Below are 27595 nucleotides of genomic sequence, written 5' to 3'. Positions count from 1 at the left end.
ACATTGTATCTTGTAAAACATTGACATTTTTTAAAATATAAGCTCATCCCGATGTTACACTCATCGAGACCTTTCATTTGAGTATCCACATCAATTTTTCGTATATTTTATATATTTATATATTTCACAAATACCATATATATAAAATATATAAAAAATGCCATGTGGGTACTCAATTGAAAAGTCTCGATGAGTGTAACATCGAAATGAGTTTATATTTTAAAAAATGTCAATAATTAAGAAATGAGCTTGTATCTTGTGAATTATTGAAATTTTTAAAGATATAAGCTCATCTTGATGTTACATTCATCGAGACCTTTCATTTGAGTACCCACATCAATTTTTTATATATTTTATTATATATTTATATATATTATATATATGGATAAATGAAAAATATATAAAAAATGCATGTGGGTACTCAAATGAAAGCTCTTGATAAGTGTAACATCGAGATGAGCTTATATCTTTAAAAACATTAATATTTAAGAAAGTACAGTGCAATTTAACAAAATTCATTATTTAATAACGCAAAATTTTATTTATTCAAGTTCACAAGTCACGGCAGTCACGTAGTGACTGCCAGGTTGCTAGTTTTTATTATTTTAATAATAATAAAAAAATAAAATAAAAATATTTATTTAAATGATTAAATATTTTATTTAATCTTTCTACAGTGCGGATAGCCTCAATTTAATGCAATTAATTTAACAAAAAATAATTCTTATTGTTTTTTTAATTTTAGTTATTTTTTTAAAACCTTATTTGGTCCAATTCCAATTAATCGCAATTATATACAAGCCTACTTAAAATATTTTTACTCAAATATTTATCAAGTAATACGCTACCATTAAATTAATCTTTTAAAAAATCTAACACTTTCAATTTTTTACTCACAAATTTATAATTAAATTTATATATTATCATAAATTACTAGAGTAATTAACAAAATTATCAAGTAAAAATATTTTGGTAGACCTGTTGGTTTTTTTTTTGACTTGATAAATTAATTATTGAATTTAAAATGTTAATTTCACATCTGCTGGGTTGAGTTTCCGTTCCACGTGTTGTTTTCATCGTCATCATCATCCCCGGAGTGTAATCGATGAACGTTACCTCTTGCTCTTACAGTAGTGCTTGACCCACCGAGCGTCCTCCTAATCGAACTATTTCAATCATAAATAATGCATGTTAATAGTAATAAGAAATTAATTGCTCATTAAACATAGAAAATTTACCCAGGTTGACTAACATTAGGGCGCGAACCAGAAGAGTAGACTCCACCGGTTCGTGACTCTCCAGTGGAACCTCTGGAATCGCTAGTGCGGTCATTGGGACCTCTGTTACCCGAAAAATACCCTGTTATGTAATTAAAGACAGTAACCAGAGGTGCGAATAGCGCCCACATAAATCTTGAGATGAAATTTGTGCCGTCTGATGGAATTATCGCTGATGGTTTTGACTGAAATGATAATGATAATAAAATTCAAAATTTTATAATAATAATAATAATAATAATAATAATAAATAGCAATCTTGCAGTCACAATTAAGATATTTTGTATACTCTGTATATGCTTTTGGCCGTTAGAGGACTACGTCCTACGGCCTCTTTCAATAAATTACAATTACAATTACAATTACTATGTGACAGCGGTGACATGAACTATAAATAATAAAATTTTGCTATATTAAATAATGACTCTTGTTAAATTGCACTGAACTTTCTTAAATATTGACGTTTTTAAAGATATACATGCATTTTTGATATATTTTTCATATATACATATATATAATATAAATATAATATATAAAATATATGAAAAATTAATGTGAGTACTCAAATGAAAGGTCTCGATGAGTGTAATGCCGGGGTGAGCTTATATCTTTAAAAATGTCAATAGTTCACAAGAAACAATGTCATTTCTTAATTATTGACATTTTTTAAGATATAAACTCATTTCGATGTTACACTCATCGTGACCTTTCATTTGAGTACCTACATGGTTTTTTTTATATATTTTATATTTATGGTATTCATGAAATATATGAATATATAAAATATATGAAAAATTGATGTGGGTACTCAAATGAAAGGTCTCGATGAGTGTAACATCGGGATGAGTTTATATCTTGAAAAATGTCAATATTTCACAAGATACAATATCATTTCTTAATTATTGACATTTTTTAAGATATAAACTCATCCCGATGTTACACTCATCAAGAGCTTTCATTTGAGTACCCACATGCATTTTTGATATATTTTTCATATATACATATATATATAATATATGTAAATATATAAAATATATGAAAAATTGATGAGGGTACTCAAATAAAAGGTATTGATGAGTGTAATGTCGAGATGAGTTTATATCTTGAAAAATGTCAATATTTCACAAGATACAATATCATTTCTTAATTATTGACATTTTTTAAGATATAAACTCATCCCGATGTTACACTCATCAAGAGCTTTCATTTGAGTACCTACATGCATTTTTGATATATTTTTCATATATGCATATATATAATATATATAAATATATGAAAAATTAATGTGGATACTCAAATGAAAAGTCTCAATGAGTGTAATGTCGGAGTGAGCTTATATCTTTAAAAATGTCAATAGTTCACAAGATACAAGGTCATTTCTTAACTATCTATTCAGCGACAGAGTATTTTCGAAAAAACCGATTTTATCATGACTATCCTGGAAGCGAAATTTTTCTTATTCTCTCAATAATAATAATAAAGATAATAATAATAATGAAATTTTGACTATTATTATTATTATTATTATTTTTGATAGCACTATAAAAATAGAATTTCAAATTAAAAAAAAAAATAATTACATTTTTAACCGGTAAAATAAGCACAACAGCAGTAGGAACAAGTTCAAGCTCTACAAGTGTCTTATCATCATCTTCCTGACTTAAATCCTTCCTGGGGAACGACGTGGACATTGAAAATTGCTGGAATGGTAGCTCGATATTATTAACAACATAAGCTCTTAATTCTCTGAGTGTACTCGTCGATTGGAATGAACCAGTGTGTGGGTTTCCAGAAGGTAATCTGAACTGTATGCGAGCTGTTCCGTCAGCAAGGAACGCCCTTGATGGTGGTGGCAAAGCTGGACGCTCCTCTGTGTTATTTTGTTGCTAGAATTTATCATTTATCATTTTAAAATTGTAAAAAATATTTTATAATTAATTATTATCAATTAATTGTTATTAATTAATTAATTAAATTACCAGCAAAGCTTGCTCGCGTTGTTTTCGCTCAATTTTATCCTGAGCAATTTGAGCCCTGATTCTCTCCCTAGCCTCCAATTCAGCAGCTTTTTCCTTCATTCGTTCTTCATGCGCTAATTTCAACTCTAAATCCTGTTGCTTGCGCTTGGCGCTTTGGACATTTTTACCCATCTCTCGTCGCTCCATTTCTCTCAATCTTTCTTTTTCTCGTTCTTGTTCCAATCGCTGTTTTTTTTGTAGTTCGATTAATTTTTTAGCCCGTTCTATTTTTTCCTAAAAAAAAAAATCAATAATTAGAAAAATTGCAATTTAAAAATTAATTGAAAAAAAATTTTAATACTTTAATTTAAAATTTAAATATATTGAAAAAAATTTTAATATATTAAAAAAAATTTTAGTATATTGAAAAAAATTTTAATATATTGAAAAAAATTACTTCAGCGGATATTGAACTATCTACATTAGCATTAGCATTAGCATTAGCACCCGATGACACTGTAGTACTTTCAGGAACATTGTTATTACTCGTAGAAGTCTGGGGAGTATTTGAAACAGTAGCCTCAGCATTGGATTGTTCCATCTTAATAAAATTATTTGACGCGTCTCTTTTTCCAGCTTTTGTCAAAACTGAGTCTATCTTTTCCTTTAAACTCGTGGGAGTGACAGTTCCTGCGACTATCTCCAGTGGCTTGCCATTGTCGCCAATAAAAAACAATGATGGTACTGGTACCAATTGATCTAATCAATTTTACGTTAAGAAAAAAATTTTTCCACAAGAAAAAAAGTAAAATAAATTTTTTTTTTAACAGCTGATGATTTTTTTTTAACAAATAAATTATTATAAAGAAAATTTTGTAAAAAATTTTACTTTTAGACATCAAAAAAATATGAAAATTTTTATAATTTTTCTTATTGAAAAAATTAAATTTCACATGTGGAAAATTTTAAAAATTTACTTGTAGTTTAATTAATAAAAAAAATTAAAAATTGAAGGTCAAATAATTTTATTATCATAAAAAAATTATTATTTTTTATTGTTTTAAAAATAAAAAAAATTATCAGCTGTTTGCTAATAATTAAACTTAATTTTTTATGACATTAAAATTAGCAGTCACTTGACAATTTTTTAATTTTATTTATTAAAAAAATTAGTTCCAAAAAATTATTTTTAAAAAATTGCATTTTTAATTTCTTTAAATTTTTAGATGTCAATTGTTTTTTATAATTTTTTTTGCTATAATTTATTCATTATAAAATTTTAAAAATTATTAAATATCTGGTAAAATTAATTTTCATTAATTTTTTGATACTGAAATCAGCTGACACCTGTCAATTTTAAAAATGTTTATTAATTTTGACATTAAAATTAGCAGTCACTTGACAATTTTTTAATTTTATTTAAAAAAAAAAATTGTCCTAAAAAATGATTTTAAAAAAATTGCATTTTTTATTTTTTAAAATTTCTACATGTCAATTTTTTTTCTAATTTTTTTTGGCGATAATTTATTTGTTATAGAATTTTTAAAATTATTAAATGTATGCTAAATTAATTGTCATTAAATTTCTATAATTTTTATTAATTTTTACGTATGGAATTTTTTTATTAAATTTTTTGATAATTTAATTGCTGTAAAGTTCTAATGTTGTAAAAAAAAATTCTAATGGCTGTCAACATAATTTTTACTAAAGTATTGATACTTAAAAAAAAAAAGGATACAAATTTGAGCAAAAAATTTGTAAGACTCGCTGCCAGATTCGAGTTTTATTGCAACAAATTCATCTTTCTCCAAGGATGATGACACTTCTGGTGTATCGATCACCTGTGACGTTTCCTTTGATGCATCATCCTCACCTGCAACCACAATTGCACTGAGTAATAATATTTATTTAACAATAAAAGTCATCGAGGGATCAAGGTGATAAAAATATCAAGACCAAAAAATCTTGGAATAATTAATGGCCCCCCGAAGATGACATTTAAAAATATATAACCTACCAGCAATAAAAACTACAAAGATTGCGTTTTTGGACTTAGAAGTCGCGACAGCATCGTTAATGCTTCCAGGAAACCACTTCATTTTTCTAACAAATAAATATTTGAATAATTATCTGAATTTTAAATCACAAAATTTTGTTTATCTCCCGAAAACGTTTGCTGACGTAATTAAAGTATTATTTAGCTGTCGATCATATGAACACGATAATTTGACACACAATAGCCATTAAATAAACAGTAATTATATCAATATTTTTTATTTGGGTACATATTTTTACTAAAAGACGAGCGATGGCGCTACTAGTTTGTTTTCAATTTTTTTTTTAAACTCAAAATTCACCAAAAAAACAAATAATATTAAAATCAGCTGATCACTGTCAATTTTTTAATTTTTATAAAAAATCAACTTTACTAAAAAAAAATTCTCAAAATTTTAAATAACAATTTTTAACTTCCCGCTAAAAAAATTGAAAATTTTCAAAAATCGGAAAGTTATTGGTTTTACTCCGTTTTTCGAAAATCGAGTTTTCATCAGATCTCGACGTTTTGAGGTCCTAGGAAGCTTTCCTGACTATTCCCGCGAGGGTGTCACTATGTCTGTATGTATGTGTGTGTGTGTGTAAGTATGTAAACCTCTTATAACTTTTGAACGGTTGAACCGATTTCATCGCGGTTGGTGCCATTCGAAAGGGCTTCGCCAAACTTAGATTTCCTGTTAATTTGAACCGATTCGGACCGATAGATTTTGAGAAATTTGGAGAAATCTAAAAAAAAGTAGGAAAAAAAATTTTTTCTGAAGTGGTTTTTTTGGGATAACTTTTAAACGGCTCAACCGATTGATTCCAAAAACTAATCAGCTCTCAATTTTGAAAAACCACGTCGATCGCCGCCAATCCGGTCAAAATCGGTTGATTCGTTCGAGAGATATCGTGAACGAAAGAAAACCGAAAATAGTATATTACACACCTAGGGAAGTAAAGTAAGAAATGTCTCAGATCACATGTAATTGTTGGCCGAGGCGAAGCCGAGGTCAACAAACATGTGATCTGAGGCTTTCTTATTTACTTCCCGAGGAGTGTATACTATTTTTTTGTCCGACGAAGGCGGAAAGCGGCAACTTAGTTTAGCGCAGCGGGACGAAAGTTGTCACTTTCCGCCCGGAGGGCAAAAAAAGTGTTTTTTCAGAGTTACTCCGAAATTTCTAGTTTGACCAATTGAAACTTAGAAATTCTTTATGAGGCTTAAAAAACTACGTAGAATGCCGCCAACCGCGTAAAAATAGGTTCATTCATTCAAAAGTTATTGCGGTTTGAAAATTCAAAAAATACTGTTCTATAAAACTTCTATCAGACTTTTGAGCTCAAAGAGCCCAAAAGCATAAAATAGGTATCTTTTTGAGCTCGGAGAGCTTAAAACAACACACAGACTGTACTTTTGAGCTCGAAGAGCTCAAAAAAGCGGCCAGGTATTAACGGAATTAGCGGGAAGTTGCAGGGATGGCCTTTAGGGTCAACCGTTTTCCTAATTTTTTTTTTAATTTTCACCTGTGCAATTTTTATTAAATTTTATTACTAAAAAATTATTAAAAACATTTTTAATGTCAGTTAACTTTAGATTAATTAGATTAATTTATTGTTATGCCAAAGCCAATTTGGCCATGCAGATGGCAATATTCAGAAATTAAGTACATAAATTTGTTTAACAGTTAATTATACAATGATTATTTGCTATACCTAAATAATGACAAAATTGATATAATAAGTATTTATAAATATTAACGATTTTACATATTAAGTAACAATGTTAAAAATAAGAGTTTAATTCTGATAATAGTAAACAAATAAAACGATTTAACCAATTATAGTAAATAAGACAATAGAGATTAAATATCCAGATTAAATAAGTAATCGAACAGTTTATTCTTGAAGATTTCTAGGCTAGATGAGTTAACAATGTCTACTGGAAGTTCATCCCAAAGACGTATGACCCTTACAACAAAAGAATATTCAATCAGCCCTTGACAGTCAACGTACTAGCAACCATTTTAGTATCTAAGAGAACAAATTATGAATTAATAACCACCTAACGTTTTTACTTGTGCATTTACTATATTTTTAATATTACTTATTATTAATCTTATCTATTTCATAAAGCTATGTTGGTATTATTTATTTAATATGCTGGATGGATCACAATTTGGATTGACTATTTCAATTATTAATATAATGCCCTTGGCCGCTGTCTCTCCTTATTGTAATAATACACTGATAGAAGGATTTGTTTATAGTTAAAAATATTTGTTAATATTTAACAAATCATTTATTAGAGACCACTTTATAGTCCTTAACAAATATTTCTTAGTATTTAAAAAGATTTATTAATATTTAATAAATGAATATCTGATTTATTAAATACAAACAAATCATTTTAAATACTAAGAAATATTTGTTTGATACTAAAAAATGGTCTCTAATAAATGATTTGTTAACTATTAACAAATATTTTTTTAATACAAATAAATCCTTCTATCAGCTGTGTAATGTATAAATTTATGTATTTGTATCTCATTTGTATACTTATGTGGCCCTGTTAATGGCCATTGGCTGTTGGGTCTTTCAAAAAGAAATAAATAAATAAATAAATGAGTTGTAGCAAAATTCGGCATTTTGAAACTACTGTTTTTCTTTGCTGCTAATCTTTCAGAGTGCCTAACAGTAAGATCTTTACAGAATAAATCTCGCAAGTAACAAGGTTTTTCTATGTCTAAAAGTTTATAAAAATAGCAAACAACATAATAAATACGGCGATTTTTAATAGACAGCCAACCAAAAGTTCACGTCTGTAAGGCGTGATGTGTTCGTCACGCTTCAAGTGAAAGATAAAGCGAATAGCTGAGTTTAACGCACGTTGAAGTTTACGATCATTTTCATATAATGAATTTGTTAAAACAATAATGCAACAGTCAATTAGGGGTAAACTTTAGTATCTTAAAAAAAAATAAAAATCAAACTGTCTCTTTATTTTAAACACTTGTCAGCTGACACTGAAATTTAACAGCCACCTGTCAGTTTTTTATATTTTAATAAATGAAAATTAAAGTAGCAGATATTTAATAATTAAAAAAAAAAATAAATTAGTGCAAAAAAATTGACTTGTAGAAATTTGAAAAAATTAAAAATGCAATTTTTTATATGATACTGAAGTAAACCGTCAGCTGTCAATTTTTAAAATTTTTTTAACAGATCAATAACAATAAAAAAATGGTTTTGAAAATTTTCCCTTGTAATTTTTATTAATTATTACATGTGGAGCTTAATTTTTAATTAAATTTTTTTTATAATAATTTAATTTAATTGCTGTAAAATTCTAAAAAAATTTTTAATATCTATCAACTTCACTGTCATAATTTTTTAAAAACAATTTTTAGAACAAATTTCTATGAAAATAAATTTAGCAGATATTTAATAATTTTTAGAATTTTTTTTAACAAATAAATTATGGCAAAAAAAATAAGAAAAAAAATTGGCATGTAGAAATTTAAAAAAATAAAAAATGCAATTTTTTGAAACAAATTTATTTGTTAAAAAAATTAAAGAATTCTCTAATGACTGCTAACTTTAATGTTATAAAATAAAATAAAAAAATTATTAAATAACAGCTGACTAATGTCATTTTTTATAACTAAATAATTGTTAACATATTTTAAAAATGGTTCTAAAAATTTTCATTTGTAATTTTTATTAATTTTCACATGCGGAACTTTTCAATAAAATTTTTTTATAATAATTTAATTGCTATAAAATTCTAAAAAAATTTTTATTATCTGTCAACTTCAGTGTCATAATTTTTTAAAAACAATTTTTAGAACAAATTTCTTCATTAAATAAAATAAAAAAATTATTAAATAACAGCTGACTGTAATGTCACTTTTTATAACTAAATAAATATAAATTACAATAAAATTAGCAGTTATCAGAGAATTTTTTAATTGTTTTTTAACAAACAAATTTGTTCGTTGAAAAAAATTGCATTTTTTGTTTTAAAAATTTTTAAATGTCAATTTTTTTTTGCCATAATTTATTTGTTAAAAAAAAAATTCTAAAAATTATTTAATATCTGCTAAATTCATTTTCATTAATTATAAAAATATTTTAATTAAAAATTTTATGTCTAGCAATTAAAAAAATTACAAGTGTAAACTTATAATAATTAATTTTTAAATTAATAAATTTGTCAGAGGTCAGCTGATTTAAATATTTTAACACCAGGCGGCAGTAGTCGTAAAAGACTAAAAATTTTCCGCAATTTAATTTCAAAAAAACTCCGCTAGATGTCAGTGTCATTAAATTCAATAAACACAAAGGTGTATTACATCTTCTGGAAATAATCTCACAGACTACAACTCGAGTTTCATCTATACAAATTTTAATGCGTATTTTTTCGGCTTCCTCATTGTTAAATTTACAAATCAGGTAAAAAATCTAACAAATTACTTCTTAATTACCTGCTATAATTACTATTTACTCTTTTTGAGACATTAACCTAGCAATGAAACAATAAAAATCCGCCTGATTGTTTTACAATCATAAATATAAATAAAATTATATTTATCGTATCGTAATCGGTGGTCGTGTTTACCACGTTGGTGGTTTAGAAATGGCGGAAATAATATAATTACATACTCGTAAATTAGGTTATCTTTAATTACAACAATTTATTGCAGACAAGGTGTTGAATATTGTGAGCGCTTTGACAGCCGGTTCAATAATGGAGACAGAGTCAAGGCGAAAAGGACCCCGGAGTCCAAGCGCAGATTCAGACGACTCGTCGCGCAGAAGACGCTCGAGGAAGTACGACCGCGACAGGTCGCCGTCGCCTAGACGCTCCAGGTACAGAAGGTCCAGGTCCCGAGGTCGGTCCGGCTCACGGGAGAGAAGGAGGAAAGACCCGGCGAGGAACTCTCAGGACTGGAACAAGCCCGGGCAGAACCAGGCCCAGACGCCGACAGCTGCTGCTTATGCACCGCCGGTTCTTAATCAATATCAGGTATAAATCTAGAGCAGAGATTATAGCTCCGGTGGACTCTAGAGCTTGTTATTTTATTTTATTATTTATTGTTTTTTATCTATCGATTGTGTTTGACATGACATCAAAGTTAGCCGTCACTATTTTTTAATTTTATTTAACAAATAAAATTAAAATTAAGTTAGCCAACATCTAAGAAATTTTTTTTTTATTGAAAAAATTATTACAAAAAATTAAAAACTGTAATTGCAATTTTTAAAAAATATTTTTTAGTTCTAATTTAATAAATAAAAAAATTTTAAACGTTTGCTAACTTTAATATTATCAAATTTGTTCCGAAAAATCATTTTTAAAAAATTGCATTTTTTTATTTATTAAAATTTCTGCTTGTCAATTTTTTTACTCATTTTTTTTTTAACTCTATTAAAAAATTCTTAAAATTATCAAATATCTGTTGAATTAATTTTAATAATGTTAGAAGTTTTTTTTGACCGTTTTACTAATTTTATACCTCGAACAAATTCATTTAAATGCATTTTTAATTGGGTTGCGGTCAACCAGTCAGATCAACAGCATTCCAAATTATCAAAACTTTAGAAAATTTAAAATTCCGCTACATTCAAAGTTTATAAAATACATTAACTTAAATAGAATACCAGCCGAAAAACAATTTTGTAAATTATAAAACACCGGGTTATCGAATATAAGTAAATATAAATCTTATATTCCTCAAGAGTTAAAATTAATTTGATTTCGAAAAAGGTTCATTCCGACGTATATTCATCCGAATAATGATCCGGCCGAAAATTACTCATCCAAAAAATTGGAAATTTTTCTTAGATGGTCCACCTTTACAAGCATGAAATTTGAGTGTTTTATATACATGCTTGTAAATTAAAATAAAATTAATTTAAAAAAATGAATTAATTTAAAATTAATTTAAAAAAATTTCTAATCTAAATAGAAAATTATTTACATTTTTCGGCTAAATGAGTGTTCGTCTGTTCATTCATTTTGGCGTACAAATTTTCGTTGTTATGTTTTTTAATTTATTGAGACTTTTTGTGACTTTGAAAGATTCTATTAATATAGCTTTAGTTTTTTCTTTATTTAAGACTATATTTTTCGGAATTTTAAAATTTTTAAAATTAATTATTTTAAATTACATTTAATATTTACTTTCTAAGTTCTAGTAACTTATTAATTCGGAATGTTGTCAATCTGACCAGTTGACTGCAACCCTTTTAATTTACTAATTTTTAAATTCCCGCTAAGAAAATTAAAAATTTTCAAAAATCGGGAAGTTATTGGTTTTACTCCGTTTTTCGAAAATCGAGTTTTCATCAGATCTCGACGTTTTGAGGTCCTAGGAAGCTTCCCTGACTATTCCCGCGAGGGTGTCACTATGTCTGTATGTGTGTAAGTATGTAAACCTCTTATAACTTTTGAACTTCGCCAAACTTAGATTTCCTGTTAATTTGAACCGATTCGGACCGATAGATTTTGAGAAATTTGGAGAAATCTAAAAAAAAATAGGAAAAAATTTTTTTTCAGAAGTGGTTTTTTTGGAATAACTTTTAAACGGCTCGACCGATCGATTTCAAAAACTAATCAGCTCTCAATTTTGAAAAACCACGTCCATCGCCGCCAATCCGGTCAAAATTGGTTGATTCGTTCGAGAGATATCGTGAACGAAAGAAAACCGAAAAAAGTGTTTTTTCAGAGTTACTCCGAAATTTATAGTTTGACCAATTGAAACTTAGAAATTCTTTATGAGGCTTAAAAAACTGCGTAGAATGCCGCCAACCGCGTAAAAATAGGTTCATTCATTCAAAAGTTATTGCGGTTTGAAAATTCAAAAAATACTGTTCTATAAAACTTCTATCAGACTTTTGAGCTCAAAGAGCCCAAAAGCATAAAATAGGTATCTTTTTGAGCTCGAAGAGCTCAAAACAACGTACAGATTGTATTTTTGAGCTTGAAGAGCTCAAAAAAAAGCGGCCAGGTATTAACGGAATTAGCGGGGTTGCAGGGATGGCCTTTAGGGTCAACCGTTTTCCTAATTTTTTTATTCTACAATTTATTTGTTATAAGAATTCTAAAAATTATCAAATTACTAAATTAAATGATGCTAAAATTAATAATAATAAAATCTAATTTTTTGATTTTTTTTCTCTTATTAAATTAGAACTAAAAAATATTTTTTTAAAATTGCATTTTTTAATTTATTGAAATTTCTACTTCTCAATTTTTTCACTCATTTTTTTTCTAACTTTATTTATCAAAAAAATTCTTAAAATCATCAAATATCTGTTAGGTTAATTTTAATAAATTTATCAGTCTTTAAATTAAATGATACTAAAATTAATAATGATAAAATGTAATTTTTTGATTTTTTTTCTCATTAAATTAGAATTAAATATTTTTAAAAAATTGCACTGATAGTTTTTCAATTTTTAAACAAATGAAAATTTTATTTTCAATAAAAAAAAATTGTTAAAATTTTTAGATGTCAGCTAATTTAATTTTCACCTAAATTAATTTTCATGGATTAGATTTGACACTTTATTTATGACTTATAGGCTCCGCCGCCGCCAAACACCACTCAGCCACCTCCACAGATTCAGCCGTACAATCAGGGATATAACTACAATTATAACTACAATCAGGGGTACGACTACGGTTACCCACAACCGGCTGGCTATCGCAGTGTAAGTTGATCGCTTGATTAATTATTCTTTGATTATTTTTCTTTATTTAGTATCATAATATAAGTTTGCGGTTTCAATAAGGTGGTCATTGCTTTTTTAGGAAGAAAAATTTTTTATTCAAGTTTGACAATTTTTTTGAGTTGAAAAAATTTTGTTAAAAAAATTTAGAGGTTAGTTTTTTATTTTTCTCATTTTTCAGTCATTTTATTCTATAATAATTCTATAAATAATTAAAAAAAGAACATATAGTTATAATTTTGCCATATTTTAGATGATAAAAAAATATTCTAGGCAGTATTTTTATAAATTAATTAAATGAAAATAAATAAATAAATCTTCAGGTGAGATGGCAATTTAAAATGGCGGATTAAGAAGCCATAAATCACATCAATTTTAATGATACTGAAGTTAGTTGACTTAAAATTTTAATACAATAAAATTACATTAAAAAAAAGTCAATAATTTTTTTTTTTAAATTTTTAATTGTGGAATTTTTTTATTAAATTTTTTTAAAAATAATTTAATTGCTATTAAACTATAAAAAAATTTTTATTGTCCGTATAACTTCAGTATTTATTTTTAGAAGCCTAAAAAAATTTATTTTTTTACTGATAAAATTTTTTAAGTCTTAAAAATATTTTTTTCCACTCAAAAAAAATTTATTTTTACAATTTATCTAATTACATGACCACCTTGTTAAAAAAAAAAAAAATAATAAATAAAACGAAGAGTCGGCTGCGTTCCTGAAAATAAAAATTTAACTCGGCAAGTTTATAAATTAAACAAAAAGTCTAAAAAAATATATATCTATATGAATATTTATCGTGTACAAGGTACTTTTTACGTATAATCAGCTGAACATATTGCGTAATGCGTAATTACCACCAAAGCAGTAAGTATTCACCGCGTTGTTTTATTTTATTGATATGGTTGATGATTCGCCGTAAATGATTAAATAGTACCAAGAATTGCAAGGTAAGAAAATCCACAGGATTATAATTTTTTTTTTTAACACCTTCACCGTAGCGATCGTTGATTGTACCAACAATATTTATAGGATTACCCACCACCTAATTGGCAAGGAGGACAAGTACCTTACAATAATCAGCCAGCGCCCGCTCCGCCCGCAATGACGCCAGCGATTGATCCACCGCGACCTGTTGAAACTGCTCCTTCTATCGGAGCTGTTTCTCGTCCTGAGGAGAGCAAAAAAGAAGGTTCGTTTTAGTTAATTTTAAAAAAAATTAATTACTCTGTTATTTTCCTTGATTTTGTTTAAATTAATTATATTTTAGCAATTGCAGCTGAAAAAAAACAACAACAAGCGACGTTGTTGAAACAGCGAGAGGAATATGTTAGAAAAACTACGACCTTGCAAAGAGAGTTAGAAATTTTAAGACAGCAGTGTGATGAAATTGGTAAAGAAGATGGTCGTGAAAATCGAATTGTCAAAGAAAATCAAAAACTACAGGTAAATTTTATTTTCTTATTGTTAACCCTTCAGCACTCTCGCAAAACGATTTACTATCATTACTCGCGCGATGAGAAAAACTCTCACGCCTTATGTGGAAGCGCACGCATGCTTATAGTCCCTTTAATTTAAAAAATCTTAAATAAAATAAATTTCTTAAAAGAAAAAAAAATTGACTTATTTGAAAATAATATTTAATAATAATACATCCAAACATTAATGCACTCTTACGGGAACCTCCGAATTGTACCGATCAGACCCGATTTTTTAAATTCTGACCCCCCTACTTTACTATTGCGATGAGAAAATATCTCACAGAGTTAATAAAATTTATTTTATTTTTTTATAGTATAGAACAATTAAAATAATAATATTGCAATCTGAAATAATAATATTAATTTTTTGACAGATAGAAAAAAAATCACATAGTCATTCCATTTGAAATTTGAAAGAAAATTTGAGTTATTGATGAGCGTGAGAGAAAATTTTACAGCGAGAGTGCTGAAGGGTTAATTAAAATTAAAATAATTATTAGCTAAAAATTTATTATTTTTTATATTACGGAGAAAATATTGGACCTGTAAAAAAATTTTTGAAACAATATTTCCAAATTTAATTAAAAAAAAAAATGTTTCTTGATTTTTTTAAAAAATCAATATTTTCGCTATAATTTTGAAAATAAAATTCATAATTATCAAAAAATTGGAATCTTTTATTATATTAATGCTAATTTTAGAATTCTAGCTAAAATATTGATTTTTTAGAAAAATCATAAACATTTTTTGCACAAAATTAAATTTTGAACAACTTTTGTTCAAAACATTTTTTTATATGACCATATTTTAGTTGTAATACAAAAAAATAAAATGATTTATTTTAAAATTGCGCCAAAAAATGTAAAACTTTAATTATAAATCTTAATTGCACGCCTCATAAGCGAAACATTGAGGTAGTGCTCTATTCTCGACATTTCAAAAAAAGCAGTTTTCTCGAAACTGAAATTGATTTTTTTTTATTTATATCGCACTTACAGGCTAATATGAGTGCACTAATATCAAGTCAAATAATTTGTCAGGCACATAAAATATATTTCAATAACAATTATTTTGTTTAACATAGTAAATAATAACATTAAAAATAATCTTTTCTGGACATCCGTGTGTCTGTGTTTATGAATTGAAAAAATGATCGTACCGTAATAATTTTTTTTTTTTTTTTATTATCTAAAGTAACACACTTAGGACTTTCTCAATTAATATGAGCTTTCAATTCACTGTCGTTAAATTATTATTTATAAAAAACTGAATTTTTTTGTATATCTATCTATAAATTTTATCATAGTATTTTTTTTCTTCACTTTTGAATTACGGCGCCACTAAACCATAGCAGAGTTTTCTGTTTTATTATTTTGCTTTTTATATTTTATTTTAATCAATTTTATTGTGAAAATAAGATTTTGAGGCGTGCACTTTTGGATTTTCCAATCATTTTTTTTAAATTCTAGCTAAAATATTAATTTTTTTTTAATCATAAATCATAAGAAACATTTTTGTACAAAATTACATTTTAAACTTAAGTTCAAAAAATTTTTTTATAAAATCAATATTTGAGCTGTAATAATAAAAATTTTAACGATTTCTTTTGAAATTGTGGCAAAAAATGTAAACCTTTAATTATGAATTTTAATTTTCGAATTCCAGCTAAAATATTGGTTTAAAAAAAAATTATAAGAAACATTTTTTGTTAAAAATTAAATTTTGAACTTATGTCAAAAAAATTTTTTTATATGATCAATATTTTTGCCTTAATATAAAAAATTGAATTGAAAAAAAATGTAGGCCTTAATAATCAATATTTTATTTTCCAGATTGAAATTCAAAATAAAATGAAGTCAATTCACAATGTAATTGACATGTTAACCGGAATAATCGGCGACAAGGCGACAGTCGATGACCTGAGAATAAAATATAAGTCGGACGCACCATTGAAGCGCGGGAAGAGTCCTAAAGAGGACTTTCCCAAAGCTAAATTAATGGAGTCTCCAACAAAATCCTCAAGCTCGGAGGGAGACCGCGAGGCTAAAGCCGAGCGCGAGCGTAAGCTAAGATTAAACGAAGAGGATTCTAAGCCAACTTACAATTTTGTACATTATGACCCGGAAATGCATTGGTGTAAGGTCTGCGATATCTTTCCTAAAACAGCTAAGGAATATTTGAATCATCTTCACTCCAATGAACATAAAGAAACTTGTCTGGTTAGTTCATTAATTATTTTTTTTAATTAATTATTTTTCTAGTTTTTAATATAAATTGTAAGCATAGTTTTAATTGTTAATTCTTCAGCGAATAATTAACATTTTTAAGTACTGTGTACGGTGAGACAGTAATGCAAATTTAGATGCAATTTTTTTTAAATTATTTTTAATTAATTCGTTCTAATAAATTGCTATTTTGTTAATGTAGGAAAGGAAGATCGTGGATATGCCCTGGCACAAACGTAATGGCGAGGGAACGGAAAAGGAAGTACCGTATTACCCCGGTCTGCCGACTAAAAGGACTCCCATTAAAGGTATGCCTTATAAAACAAGTATTTATTTTTACTAATTAGTATTATTATGATAATTTGTAGCATTTGCACTGTCACAAGTTACTTTTTAATAAGTATTTTTAATTCTATGGTATGTATTGAAGATGAGAATTATTTTAGAGTTGATTAAAAAATTATTCATCAGTTCTTTGATAATTTTATTACATCGTTTTTTTTGTTTAAAATTTTTTTTTTGATTCAAAATAATTTATTAAAATTTTTTCGAAAAAATTTTAATAAATTTTTTTAGAAAAAATTTTAATACATTTTTTTTAGTTTTTTTTATGAAGAAAAAAAATTTTTTTAATTATTTACACTAAAAAAAAAATAACAAAAAATTTTTATTAAAAAAAAAAATGAATAAAAAAAAATTTTTAAGCAAAAATTTCAAGAAAATTTCGGAGAAAAATTTTTTAAAGAAGAAGAAAGAAGAAAAGAAGAAAAAGTTTTTTATTTAAATAAAAAAAAGTGAAATAATAATTTTTGTGATAAATATTGTGAAGTGTTAAGTGACATGTGTGTTATAATTTAAATTAATTAATATGTTGTAATTATTAATTATTAATTTAATTTTAAGATTAGTTGATAAGTTAAATTATTTATTTAGTTATAATTGTATTTATGTTGTATTGTAAAAAATGTAATGTATTAAAAATGGTTATCAATAAAAGACTAATAAAGAAAATTTGGTAACTTTCAGAGAAACATTAAAAAGATACACCGAGTGAAAAAAGGGGAAGATAAATAAATAACTGTAAAAAATTAATTAGGAAATATAATAAAGAGCAATAGGAGACTCTATCAGCATTGTAATAGTTATCTTTGTTTTTTCAGTGCATTGATTATGTATCGTGGCTGAGCATAAGGTCATTCTTTATGAACTTACGAATAATAGTTTATTTATAATTGGGTTTGTTTTTTGACTAATATCATGTTTTTTATTTTTGGTTATAGGCTTGCAATTCTTCAGCCCGGCTACTGCTTGGTACTGCAGGCTCTGCGATTCTTGGATAGGCGATCTCCACTGTGCTAGTCTTCATCTTAAATCTAAACGTCATTCTGAAAACTTTTGTGTAAGTATTTTTTAGTTATTTTAATTACGTTCATTAAAACTTGTGTAGATATTCGTGTAAATGATCGTGAACTATTGATATTTTTTAAGATATAAGCTCATCCCGACATTACATTCATCGAGACCTTTCATTTGAGTACCCACATCAATTTTTCATATATTTTATATATTTACATATATTATATATATGTATATATGAAAAATATATCGAAAATGCATGTGGGTACTCAAATGAAAGCTCTTGATGAGTGTAACATCGGGATGAGCTTATATCTTAAATAATGTCAATAATTAAGAAATGACATTTTATCTTGAGAAATATAGACATTTTTAAAGATATAAGCTCATCCCGATATTACACTTATCGAGACCTTTCATTTGAGTACCCACATCAATTTTTCATATATTTTATATATTTACATATATTATATATATGTATATATGAAAAATATATCAAAAATGCATGTGGGTACTCAAATGAAAGCTTTTGATGAGTATAATATCGGGACGAGCTTATATCTTTAAAAATGTCAATAGTTAAGAAAGTACAGTGCAATTTAACAAAAGTCATTATTCAATGAAGCAAGATTTTATTTATTTATTGCTAGTAATTTATTATTTTAAAATTTTTACATTAGAATTTATCAACAAAACTTTAAAAAACAAAACAACCTTTATAAAAATTTTATTAAATAAATCTTCTAGTCAAATTAAAAAAAAAATACATTCTAAAATCTGCAAAAAAAACATTTTTATTTTATTCCATGTAATTAATTTCTTAAATTTCAAATTAATAATTACAGAACTATGTTGACCAAAATCCTCACTGGGAAACCGACTGGATGGCAGACCGCGAGAAGGCATTTTCAGACGAGCGTCAGAAGCAAATGCAATTAGAGCTCCAAAAGCAAAAAGAAGACGAGCCTTCGGCAAAGCCCAAGAAGTCTAAAAAGTCCAAAAAGAACAAAAAAAAGTCTAAGAAGCGTAAGAACAAGAGTAGCAACAGCGAGTCAAGCAGTGACTCAGAGAACTCGTCAGACCAGGAGTCGGACCAGGACACGTCCAAGAGCATCCGCGTGGCGATGCGTAACAAGATGAAGGCCTCGACCCAGGCGATCCTCAACGAGGAGATTGACTACCACGGAATAAAATTAAAAGGTCACTGGTCCCAGGTCGCCGGGGCTAAAGATCCCGAGAACGACGACCGCGCGCTCCTGAACTCTATCCGCGACAAGCTGAAGGCCAAGCAGGAAGAAGAGATAAAGCGCCGGCCAGGAGTGATTGTGGGTTCGGATGGTCAAGAGATTAAGGAAGGCAACGGGTTCTCGGACAAGCCGTCGGAGTCGACTTTGGAGGCCTGGGGGCCCAAAGAGCCACCGAAGCCTTTTTGGATTAAAAAAGACGAGGACAAGGCCCAGACAAGACAAGACCAGGGCAAGTCGGACATTCCCAAGCCGGAGGAAATTCCTAAGCCTCATATGGGCTTCTGGACCAAGCAGCAGGTAATTTATATTTATTTTTTTTTTTTCTTAAATTAATTTTTTTATTAAGGAGATCCAAGTACCCTCCTAGTGTAAAGAATGTCTATAAAAAGTAATACGTAGAAATACTTTTGTTGGGCATCTTAAAATTAATTTTTAAATTAATTAATAACATTTTTGAGGAAATTTCCGATAAATTTACTCATTAAATAATTATTAACATTTAATTGACTAATAAAAAATATAGCACTCTGAATTACCGGTATGCACTTGACAACACAAAAAGAGTTCCCTTATCTTAAAATTTATTTATGTTTACTGTCTAACTAAAATGACTAAGATGTTCTAGCATTTAAAAAACCTTGGTTACTTATGCTTTGAGTGACTGCGCAAGCGGTGTTGCCAAGTCAAATACAAGACTTTAAAGAACGCAAGTTCCGAGTGATTTTTCATAAAAAATATAAAATATCTCCGTAATGCCTTCGGAAAGCTACTTTTTTATTGTTTTAATCTTTAGCTTATTATTTTTTCAATCAAATTCAATGAAAATAAAATTTTTTTTAAATCGGTAATTGCATTAAATTCTTAACCAAATACCGGCTGGTGGAATCTCCATTTACCTACATGTAAAAATTACAATTTTCAAACCTAATTATTTGATTAAATATCCCGGAATTCTAGTTAGTTAGTTACAGATTTTCTAGTGTATAGGCGTGATAACGCCCCTTTACACTCCTAACCCTTATCATTTGCTTAGTTACTGCCTTAACTCTGCATTATCATTGCGGCTGTGGACCGACTTGTGCCTTCTGTACCGTATTCACCCTGATCCTCACCACTCGGCTAGGAACAATAACATGGGAAAACCACAGAGAAAACCCATGTTAGTACCCTGATAGCCACAGTTTCAGACCAACCAAGTTGGTGTCAGATAGTTGCCACCAACTTAGCGACAACTTGCGGTCAACTTCCGAATTTGTAACTGTTGGCGCCAAGTTGGCTACAAGTTTCTGAGAAAAAAGAGACCAATCTACTGCCGCAATATGTCGCCAAATTTCTTGAGAAACCTATCGTCAACTTGGTGTGAAAAAGTTTCAGAGCAACTTTTGCCGACAACTTGGTGACAACTTGGTGAACAAGTTGACACCAACCGAGTTACTTTCCAAGAGTTGCCGCCAAGTTGGTGACAAGTTGCGGCAGTAGATTGACAGAAAGTTGCGGCCAACTTGGCTATCAGAGTACAGTCGGAGCTGGGTTAAGTCTACAGTGATTGATAAGAAACTCTTCTTTATCGACCACTGGAGCATTAGGCCCTTCTCCTACCCTGATAGCCACGCTTTGATTAAAAGTAGTTGCATTTCAGCAGTTACAGTTAACTTGACATCAAGTTTGCCGTAAATTTTTATAGTACAATAGTTGTAAACAAATTGAATGCAATCTACAGCCCCAATTTGAATACAAGTTAACACCGAACTTTTAGTTAAATTGTACTACAATTTTACTACAACTTGAATAAAATACTTGTACTGCAAGTCTTGACGTCAAATTGCACTGTAACTTGTAGACAACTTAAGTAAAAACGTTTGGTTTGCAACTTTTTTCATCAAGTTGGCTACAAATTTCGGCAGTAGATTGAATAAAAGTTTAAGTTAAGATGGCTATCAGGGTAGTGTGCAGAGATCCCTCGCGCTAGCCAACGCTGACTACAATAGTCACTCATTCAAGTTGTTGCTTAAAATGGGTGATCACCCAAGTCAGGCGTGTGCCGCCCGGCTATCTCTGCCACTTCCAGAGGCTGGCAATGTAACGCACATATTTTTAAATATAATTACTGAAAAATATTGGTGCGTGCCGGGATCGAACCCGGGTCCCACTATTTCGAAAAGCGGGCACTGAGCCGACTAGGCTATTACCAACCTCATATCCCGGAATTCTACTGTTTTTTAATTTTTTTTATTAATTATTAGGCTACGTAGATTGAATTTACAAATTTTCAGGAAGTTTTAAAAATTTTACTTCGCGTGGATCTCCTTAATAAGTTTTATTAACTGTTAGTAATTGATTTTTTAGGGACGGCCTCTTTTACCCAGATTCCGATTACACAGATGGCGCTATTACCCAGATCCCTTTGACACATATCCCGATTACGCAGATAATTTAAATTTTTAAATGATAAATGCCATAATAAAGCCAAGCACTAAAAGTGCCTGAAATTTTTAAATTGCCGCCATCAAAACATGCCGGATGAGCATGTAATCTAGCTATTGGTTGAATTTAAGGTTCAAGGTGTGCACGGAGCGCTTTATTGAAGTATCTACAGTGTATATGTGTAAAATCCCGCGTTGGTTGAATTTTTTATTAGATACTTGATATAATGAATCAACAAATGAATCAACAAAATTACAGGTTAAAGATTAGAGCTATATAGGTAAGTAAACATATTTATTATTTATATTAAAAATTCGGGTTTGAAGTTTAAATATAATTAGTTCAATTACCCCCAAGCGGGGATGAATCGAACCATTTGACGCGTTTGCATAAATTAATCATTTAAGAATCAATGTTGTTTATAGACTAATTTATGGATCGATAATTAGAGAAGACATAATAAATTACCATTGAAAAAAAAAAAAATTAGACAAACGGTTGACCCTGAAGGCTATCCCTGCAACTTCCCGCCACTTACATACCTAGGCGCTTAAAATTGCACTAATAATTGCGCTCTTCGAGCTCAAAAAAACAACTTATGTCTTATTTTGAGCTCTCCAAGCTCAAAGAGATAGTCTTTCTATACTTTTGACATAGAATTTAATTTCACATAACTTCACACTAATAGATTTGTTTATAGTTAAAAAGATTTGTTAATATTTAACAAATCATTTATTAGAAGCCATTTGCTAGGCCTTAACAAATATTTCTTAGTATTTAAAAAGATTTATTAATACTTAATAAATGAATATCAGATTTATTGAATACAAACAAATCATTTTGAATACTAAGAAATATTTATTTAACATTAAAAAATGGTCTCTAATAAATGATTTGTTAGCTATTAACAAATATTATTTAATACAAATAAATCCTTCTATCAGTGCAGTCAATTCGTTCAAGAGATATCATAAACGAAAGAAAACCGAAAAGTGTTTTCTGCACATAACTTCACATAATTTCACATAATTTCAGTCGATTCGTTCAAGAGATATCATAAACGAAAGAAAACCGAAAAGTGTATTCTGCACATAACTTCACATAATTTCACATAATTTCAATCAATTCGTTCAAGTGTTTTTTCCACATAACTTTACATAATTTTGCATAAGTTCACATAACATTTCTTTTCGGATCGTTTTTGATGAGATAGTATAATTTTTAGACTTTTGAGCTCGAAGAAGCATAGAAAAGCTATCTCTCCAAGCTCGGAGAGCTCAAAATAATACATAAATCGATCCAATTATTATACGAGGGATTTTCAAATCGAAAAAATTTACCCTGATTCGTTCTTATATTTGGTCCTATTTTAATTTTTACATATGTTCACTTATGTACATTTTCTTTATATATTTCAATATATCTTTTAATATATAATATATATTAATATATATATAACTTTACTTTTTTTTAATAAATATTTGTATTATTTTTAATAGTTTTTAAATTTATTAATTACTATTGATTTTATATATTTCTTAATATATAAAGATTATAATCTATAAAATTTTTAATTCAAAGTAGGGGAGAAGGGGGTCAATTGAACCCAAAAATTTTCATCAATTTTTTATTATTCGAATTAAAACTAAATAATATTTTTTTTTTTCTTGGAATGGTAATTTATTATGTCTTCTCTAATTATCGATCCATAAATTAGTCAATAAACAACATTGATTCTTAAATGATTAATTTATGCAAACGCGTCAAATGGTTCGATTCATCCCCGCTTGGGGGTAATTGAACTAATTATATTTAAACTTCAAACCCGAACTTTTAATATAAATAATAAATATGTTTACTTACCTATATAGCTCTAATCTTTAACCTGTAATTTTGTTGATTCATTTGTTGATTCATTATATCAAGTATCTAATAAAAAATTCAACCAACGCGGGATTTTACACATATACACTGTAGATACTTCAATAAAGCGCTCCGTGCACACCTTGAACCTTAAATTCAACCAATAGCTAGATTACATGCTCATCCGGCATGTTTTGATGGCGGCAATTTAAAAATTTCAGGCACTTTTAGTGCTTGGCTTTATTATGGCATTTATCATTTAAAAATTTAAATTATCTGCGTCATCGGGATCTGCGTTAAAGATTTTCTGTGTAATCGGTTATCTGAGTAATAAGTAATCTGTGTAATAGAAAATCTGTTTAATCACAATCTGCGTAATCGGGATATGTGTAATCGGAATCTGGGTAAAAGAGGCCGTCCCATTTTTTAACATCATGGGATTTAATAAATATTTATTAACAATTAATAAATTATTTATTAATTACGATTTGTTAACAGTTAACAAATATTTATTAACAGTTAATAAGTAATTTATTAAGTACAATTTATTAACTGTTAACAAATATTTATTTAAAATAAAAAGCAAAAATAGCAATTTTCTTTTGACACTTTTTGTAACCCTACAGCTGGAATTCATGATAATAATTCAATTTACTAAATAAATTAACGTTTTCAATATTTAAAAATATAAAAGATAATTATGAGCTGTGATAGAATTTGGTATTTTACAATAAACGTTATTATTATTATTATAATGTAATATAATTAATCCAAATAATTTATAAAGATGATTTTTGTTTCTAAGCAATCTTAATATCATATGAAATTGCAAGCGAAACAAATTCAATCAACAAAATATTTATTAACTGTTAATAAATATTTGTTAACTATTAATAAATACTTATTAACTATTAATAAATGAACTTTTTTCCCAAATAAATATTTATTGAATGTTAAAAAATATTTATTAAAATTTAATAAATTAAATAATTGTCTTCAAATAAATTAAATTATTAATAGTTAATAAATCCTTCTATTAGTGTATTAAATTAATTTTTTCATTAAATTAATTTTCTTGTTAAATTAATTTTTTTATTAAATTAATTTTTTTAATAAATTAAATTTTTTTTTTAATTAATTATATTTATTTTAATGATAATTAATTTTTGTCAGGTCAACATGCCCGCTAAAGCTCAAGAAAAGTCTCTGTCCGACCGCGAGGATGACCGCGAGCGAGATCGTGATCGCGATCGCAAATATGACCACAAAGACGACCGCGACAGGAAGTATGATCGCAGAGACCACGGCAGGTATGACAGTTACGACAGACGGGGTCGTGGAGGCCGAGACCGTGATAGAGAAAGAGACAGAGACCGCGATCGCGATTATTATGACGATAGGAACGACAGGAGGAAAGACAGGCGTCCTGATGACTCTCCTAGGCGCTGGAGAGACAGTCCTAAGAGAGGATATGATAAATACAAGCCTAGAGATGAAGACTCTAATGATGAAAAGTATGATAAAAAAACTGCGGACGCGAAGAAGAAAGTGCCCCCGAAAAAGCCCCCGACGTCGAATCCAGGGAAAGGAAAGCTTCCCTTCATTGGAAGACTTCCACTTTTTAAAAAGAAAGAGGAGAATAAGCCAGAAAAAGATATCACCCCACTGCCTTATACTACCAGCAAGTTTGAAGATACTCCGAAGGTGCCGAATGAGATTATTAATCCTCCTGGAGTCGTGCATATTACTAAGCTAGCTGGACCTGTAGTTAGTAATAATGTCCCGGTTAGTAAACCGGCGATGAAGATTCTTGTTGCTCCGCCACCTCCGGTTCTCAATGCGCCTAAAACGGCAGCTAATCCGCCACAGGTAAGATTTTTTGTTTGAGAAAATTGAATTTTTTGGGAAATTTTTTAATTGTTAAAAATTGGAGTTAATTTTTTTATTTTAATTGAGAAATTTAATTTTGTTATCTATATTGTTGAGAGAATAAAAAAAATGTTGTTTAAGAATTAAGAAATTACCGTGTATCTGGTGAACTATTGACATTTTTAAAGATATAAGCTCATCCCGATGTTACACTCATCGAGACCTTTCATTTGAGTACCCACATCAATTTTTTATATATTTTATATATTTATATATATTACATATATGTATATTTAAAAAATATATCAAAAATATATGTGGGTACTCAACATCGAAATGAGTTTATATCTTAAAAAATATCAATAATTAAAAAATTACCTTATATCTTGTAAACTATTGACATTTTAAATGATATAAGCTCATTCCGATGTTAAACTCATCGAGACCTTTCATTTGAATACTCACATCAATTTTTTATATATTTATATATTTCACAAATACCATATATATATATCAAATAGATAAAAAATGCCATGTGGGTACTTAAATGAAAGGTCTCGATGAATGTAACATCGTAATGAGTTTATATCATAAAAAATATTAATAATTAAGAAATTACCTTGTATCTTGTGAAATATTGACACTTTCAAAGATATAAGCTCATTCCGATGTTACATTCATTGAGAGCTTTCATTTGAGTACCCACATCAATTTTTCATATATTTTATATATCTATATATTTCACAAATACCATATATATGAAATATATGAAAAATTAATGTGGGTACTCAAATGAAAGTTCTTGATAAGTGTATCATCATGATGAGCTTATATCTTTAAAAATGTCAATATTTGAGAAAGTACTTGTAATTTTTTCAAATTTTCAATGTTTCGCCCAAAATAATTACAATAATAGTATATATTATAAAAAATGATCTTTTTTTAATCAAATTATTATTCTTCATAAAAAATCAGACAAAAAAAATTCACAAGGACCTTTTTATAGCAAATTTAATTTCTTAAAAAAAAAGTCTCATATTTTCAATATTTTTCCCAAAATAATAAAAGTTTTTAAATTATACCAATATTCTATGTTAAATATCCAAAATACATAAAAACTCAACCTTTTTTTTACTGAAAATTAAATTTCAAAAAAAAAAGTCTCTTATAATTTTTCCATATTTTCAATAATTCTCCCAAAATAATAATAAAATTCTAATTATTAAATTATTGAAAAAAAAAATAAATTTTCCAGGTAGTAGACATGGAAATAGAAGACCAACAAGAAGAAACGATAATCGAGGACACAACCAACGACACCTCGAAAGCAGCGACGACCTCCTCAAAGCCAACCCCAGCATCAACGGCCATAACAACCGCATACAGCCAGCCGCCACCGTTCATGACGAGCAACGCAGCTTACGTCCCGGGCCAGCAGTTTCCAGTCCGACCACCAGTGATGCCGACGACGATGCCGACGTACGCTCACCCTCCACCCATGCAGACGGCGTACGTAGCCCCTCAAGCCATGCCAATGATGCCCATGGAGACGCCGATGGTGGTCGAGGGCGTCCCGGCGGAGCCCGAGACCGATAAACGCGCCGAAGGGCCCCTGCCCGAGGACCTCCAGGAAGCTCTCAACATTATTTTCCCCAAAGACGAGGTCGAGGCTCGAAAAGACCTCCAGGCCGACAACCATATCATGTACGCCTCTATGTACAGCAGCATGATCGGGTGCGTCGGGTACGGTCCCGAGTACATGGACCAGCCTCCTCCCGAGATCACTCAGGCCGAGACCGAGACCGAGGCCCAGCCAGGGCCCGATGACCTCAAGATGCTCGGGATCGACGAGGGTGACACTATTTTTTAATTTTACTCTTTTGATTTTCCGCAAGTTACTTTTGCGCAGTTCAACTTAATTTTTCTTTAAAATTTTGTAATAATTATAATAATAATAATAATAATAGCTATTATTATCAATGTTTGAATATGAGAAATCTATTCAGATATTATTAATGTTAATTAGTATAAATTAAACACTCCATTTTAAATAATTATTATGTAATGTAATAAATTTAAATTAAACATTTTTCTTTGTTTAATACTAATTTATTTAG

The 27595-nt window shown here is 28.5% G+C and overlaps 2 protein-coding genes across 4 annotated transcripts; one reads left to right on the top strand and one right to left on the bottom strand.

The window, feature by feature from the left end:
* Positions 1–636: 636 nt before the first annotated feature.
* Positions 637–5488, bottom strand: LOC123262381 (UBX domain-containing protein 4). 2 transcript variants are annotated; one of them, XM_044724560.1, is made up of 7 exons: positions 5253–5488; positions 4974–5108; positions 3693–3994; positions 3257–3529; positions 2858–3163; positions 1239–1462; positions 637–1166 (listed from the first exon to the last, which is right to left on the bottom strand). In XM_044724560.1, the coding sequence occupies exons 1-7, from the start codon at positions 5332–5334 to the stop codon at positions 1034–1036; spliced, it is 1455 nt and encodes a 484-aa protein (XP_044580495.1). In that variant the 5' UTR covers positions 5335–5488; the 3' UTR covers positions 637–1033. The 2 variants fall into 2 exon arrangements, with proteins under 2 accessions (XP_044580495.1, XP_044580496.1); XM_044724561.1 differs by having other exon boundaries at positions 968–1166; positions 1253–1462.
* Positions 5489–9585: 4097 nt separating this feature from the next.
* LOC123262376 (zinc finger matrin-type protein CG9776-like) lies at positions 9586–27414 on the top strand. Of its 2 annotated transcripts, none has more exons than XM_044724548.1 (11): positions 9586–9724; positions 9976–10298; positions 12860–12988; positions 14046–14205; positions 14293–14459; positions 16327–16713; positions 16922–17027; positions 18000–18118; positions 18921–19619; positions 24783–25478; positions 26734–27414. In XM_044724548.1, exons 2-11 carry the CDS (start codon positions 10020–10022, stop codon positions 27346–27348), a joined length of 3357 nt encoding a protein of 1118 aa, XP_044580483.1. In that variant the 5' UTR covers positions 9586–9724; positions 9976–10019; the 3' UTR covers positions 27349–27414. The 2 variants fall into 2 exon arrangements, with proteins under 2 accessions (XP_044580483.1, XP_044580482.1); XM_044724547.1 differs by having other exon boundaries at positions 14284–14459; positions 26734–27413.
* Positions 27415–27595: the final 181 nt, after the last annotated feature.

This window comes from Cotesia glomerata, linkage group LG4 (genome assembly GCF_020080835.1).
Source record: "Cotesia glomerata isolate CgM1 linkage group LG4, MPM_Cglom_v2.3, whole genome shotgun sequence".
NCBI classification, from domain to species: domain Eukaryota; kingdom Metazoa; phylum Arthropoda; class Insecta; order Hymenoptera; family Braconidae; genus Cotesia; species Cotesia glomerata.
This window is presented reverse-complemented; position numbering and strand designations above follow the sequence as displayed.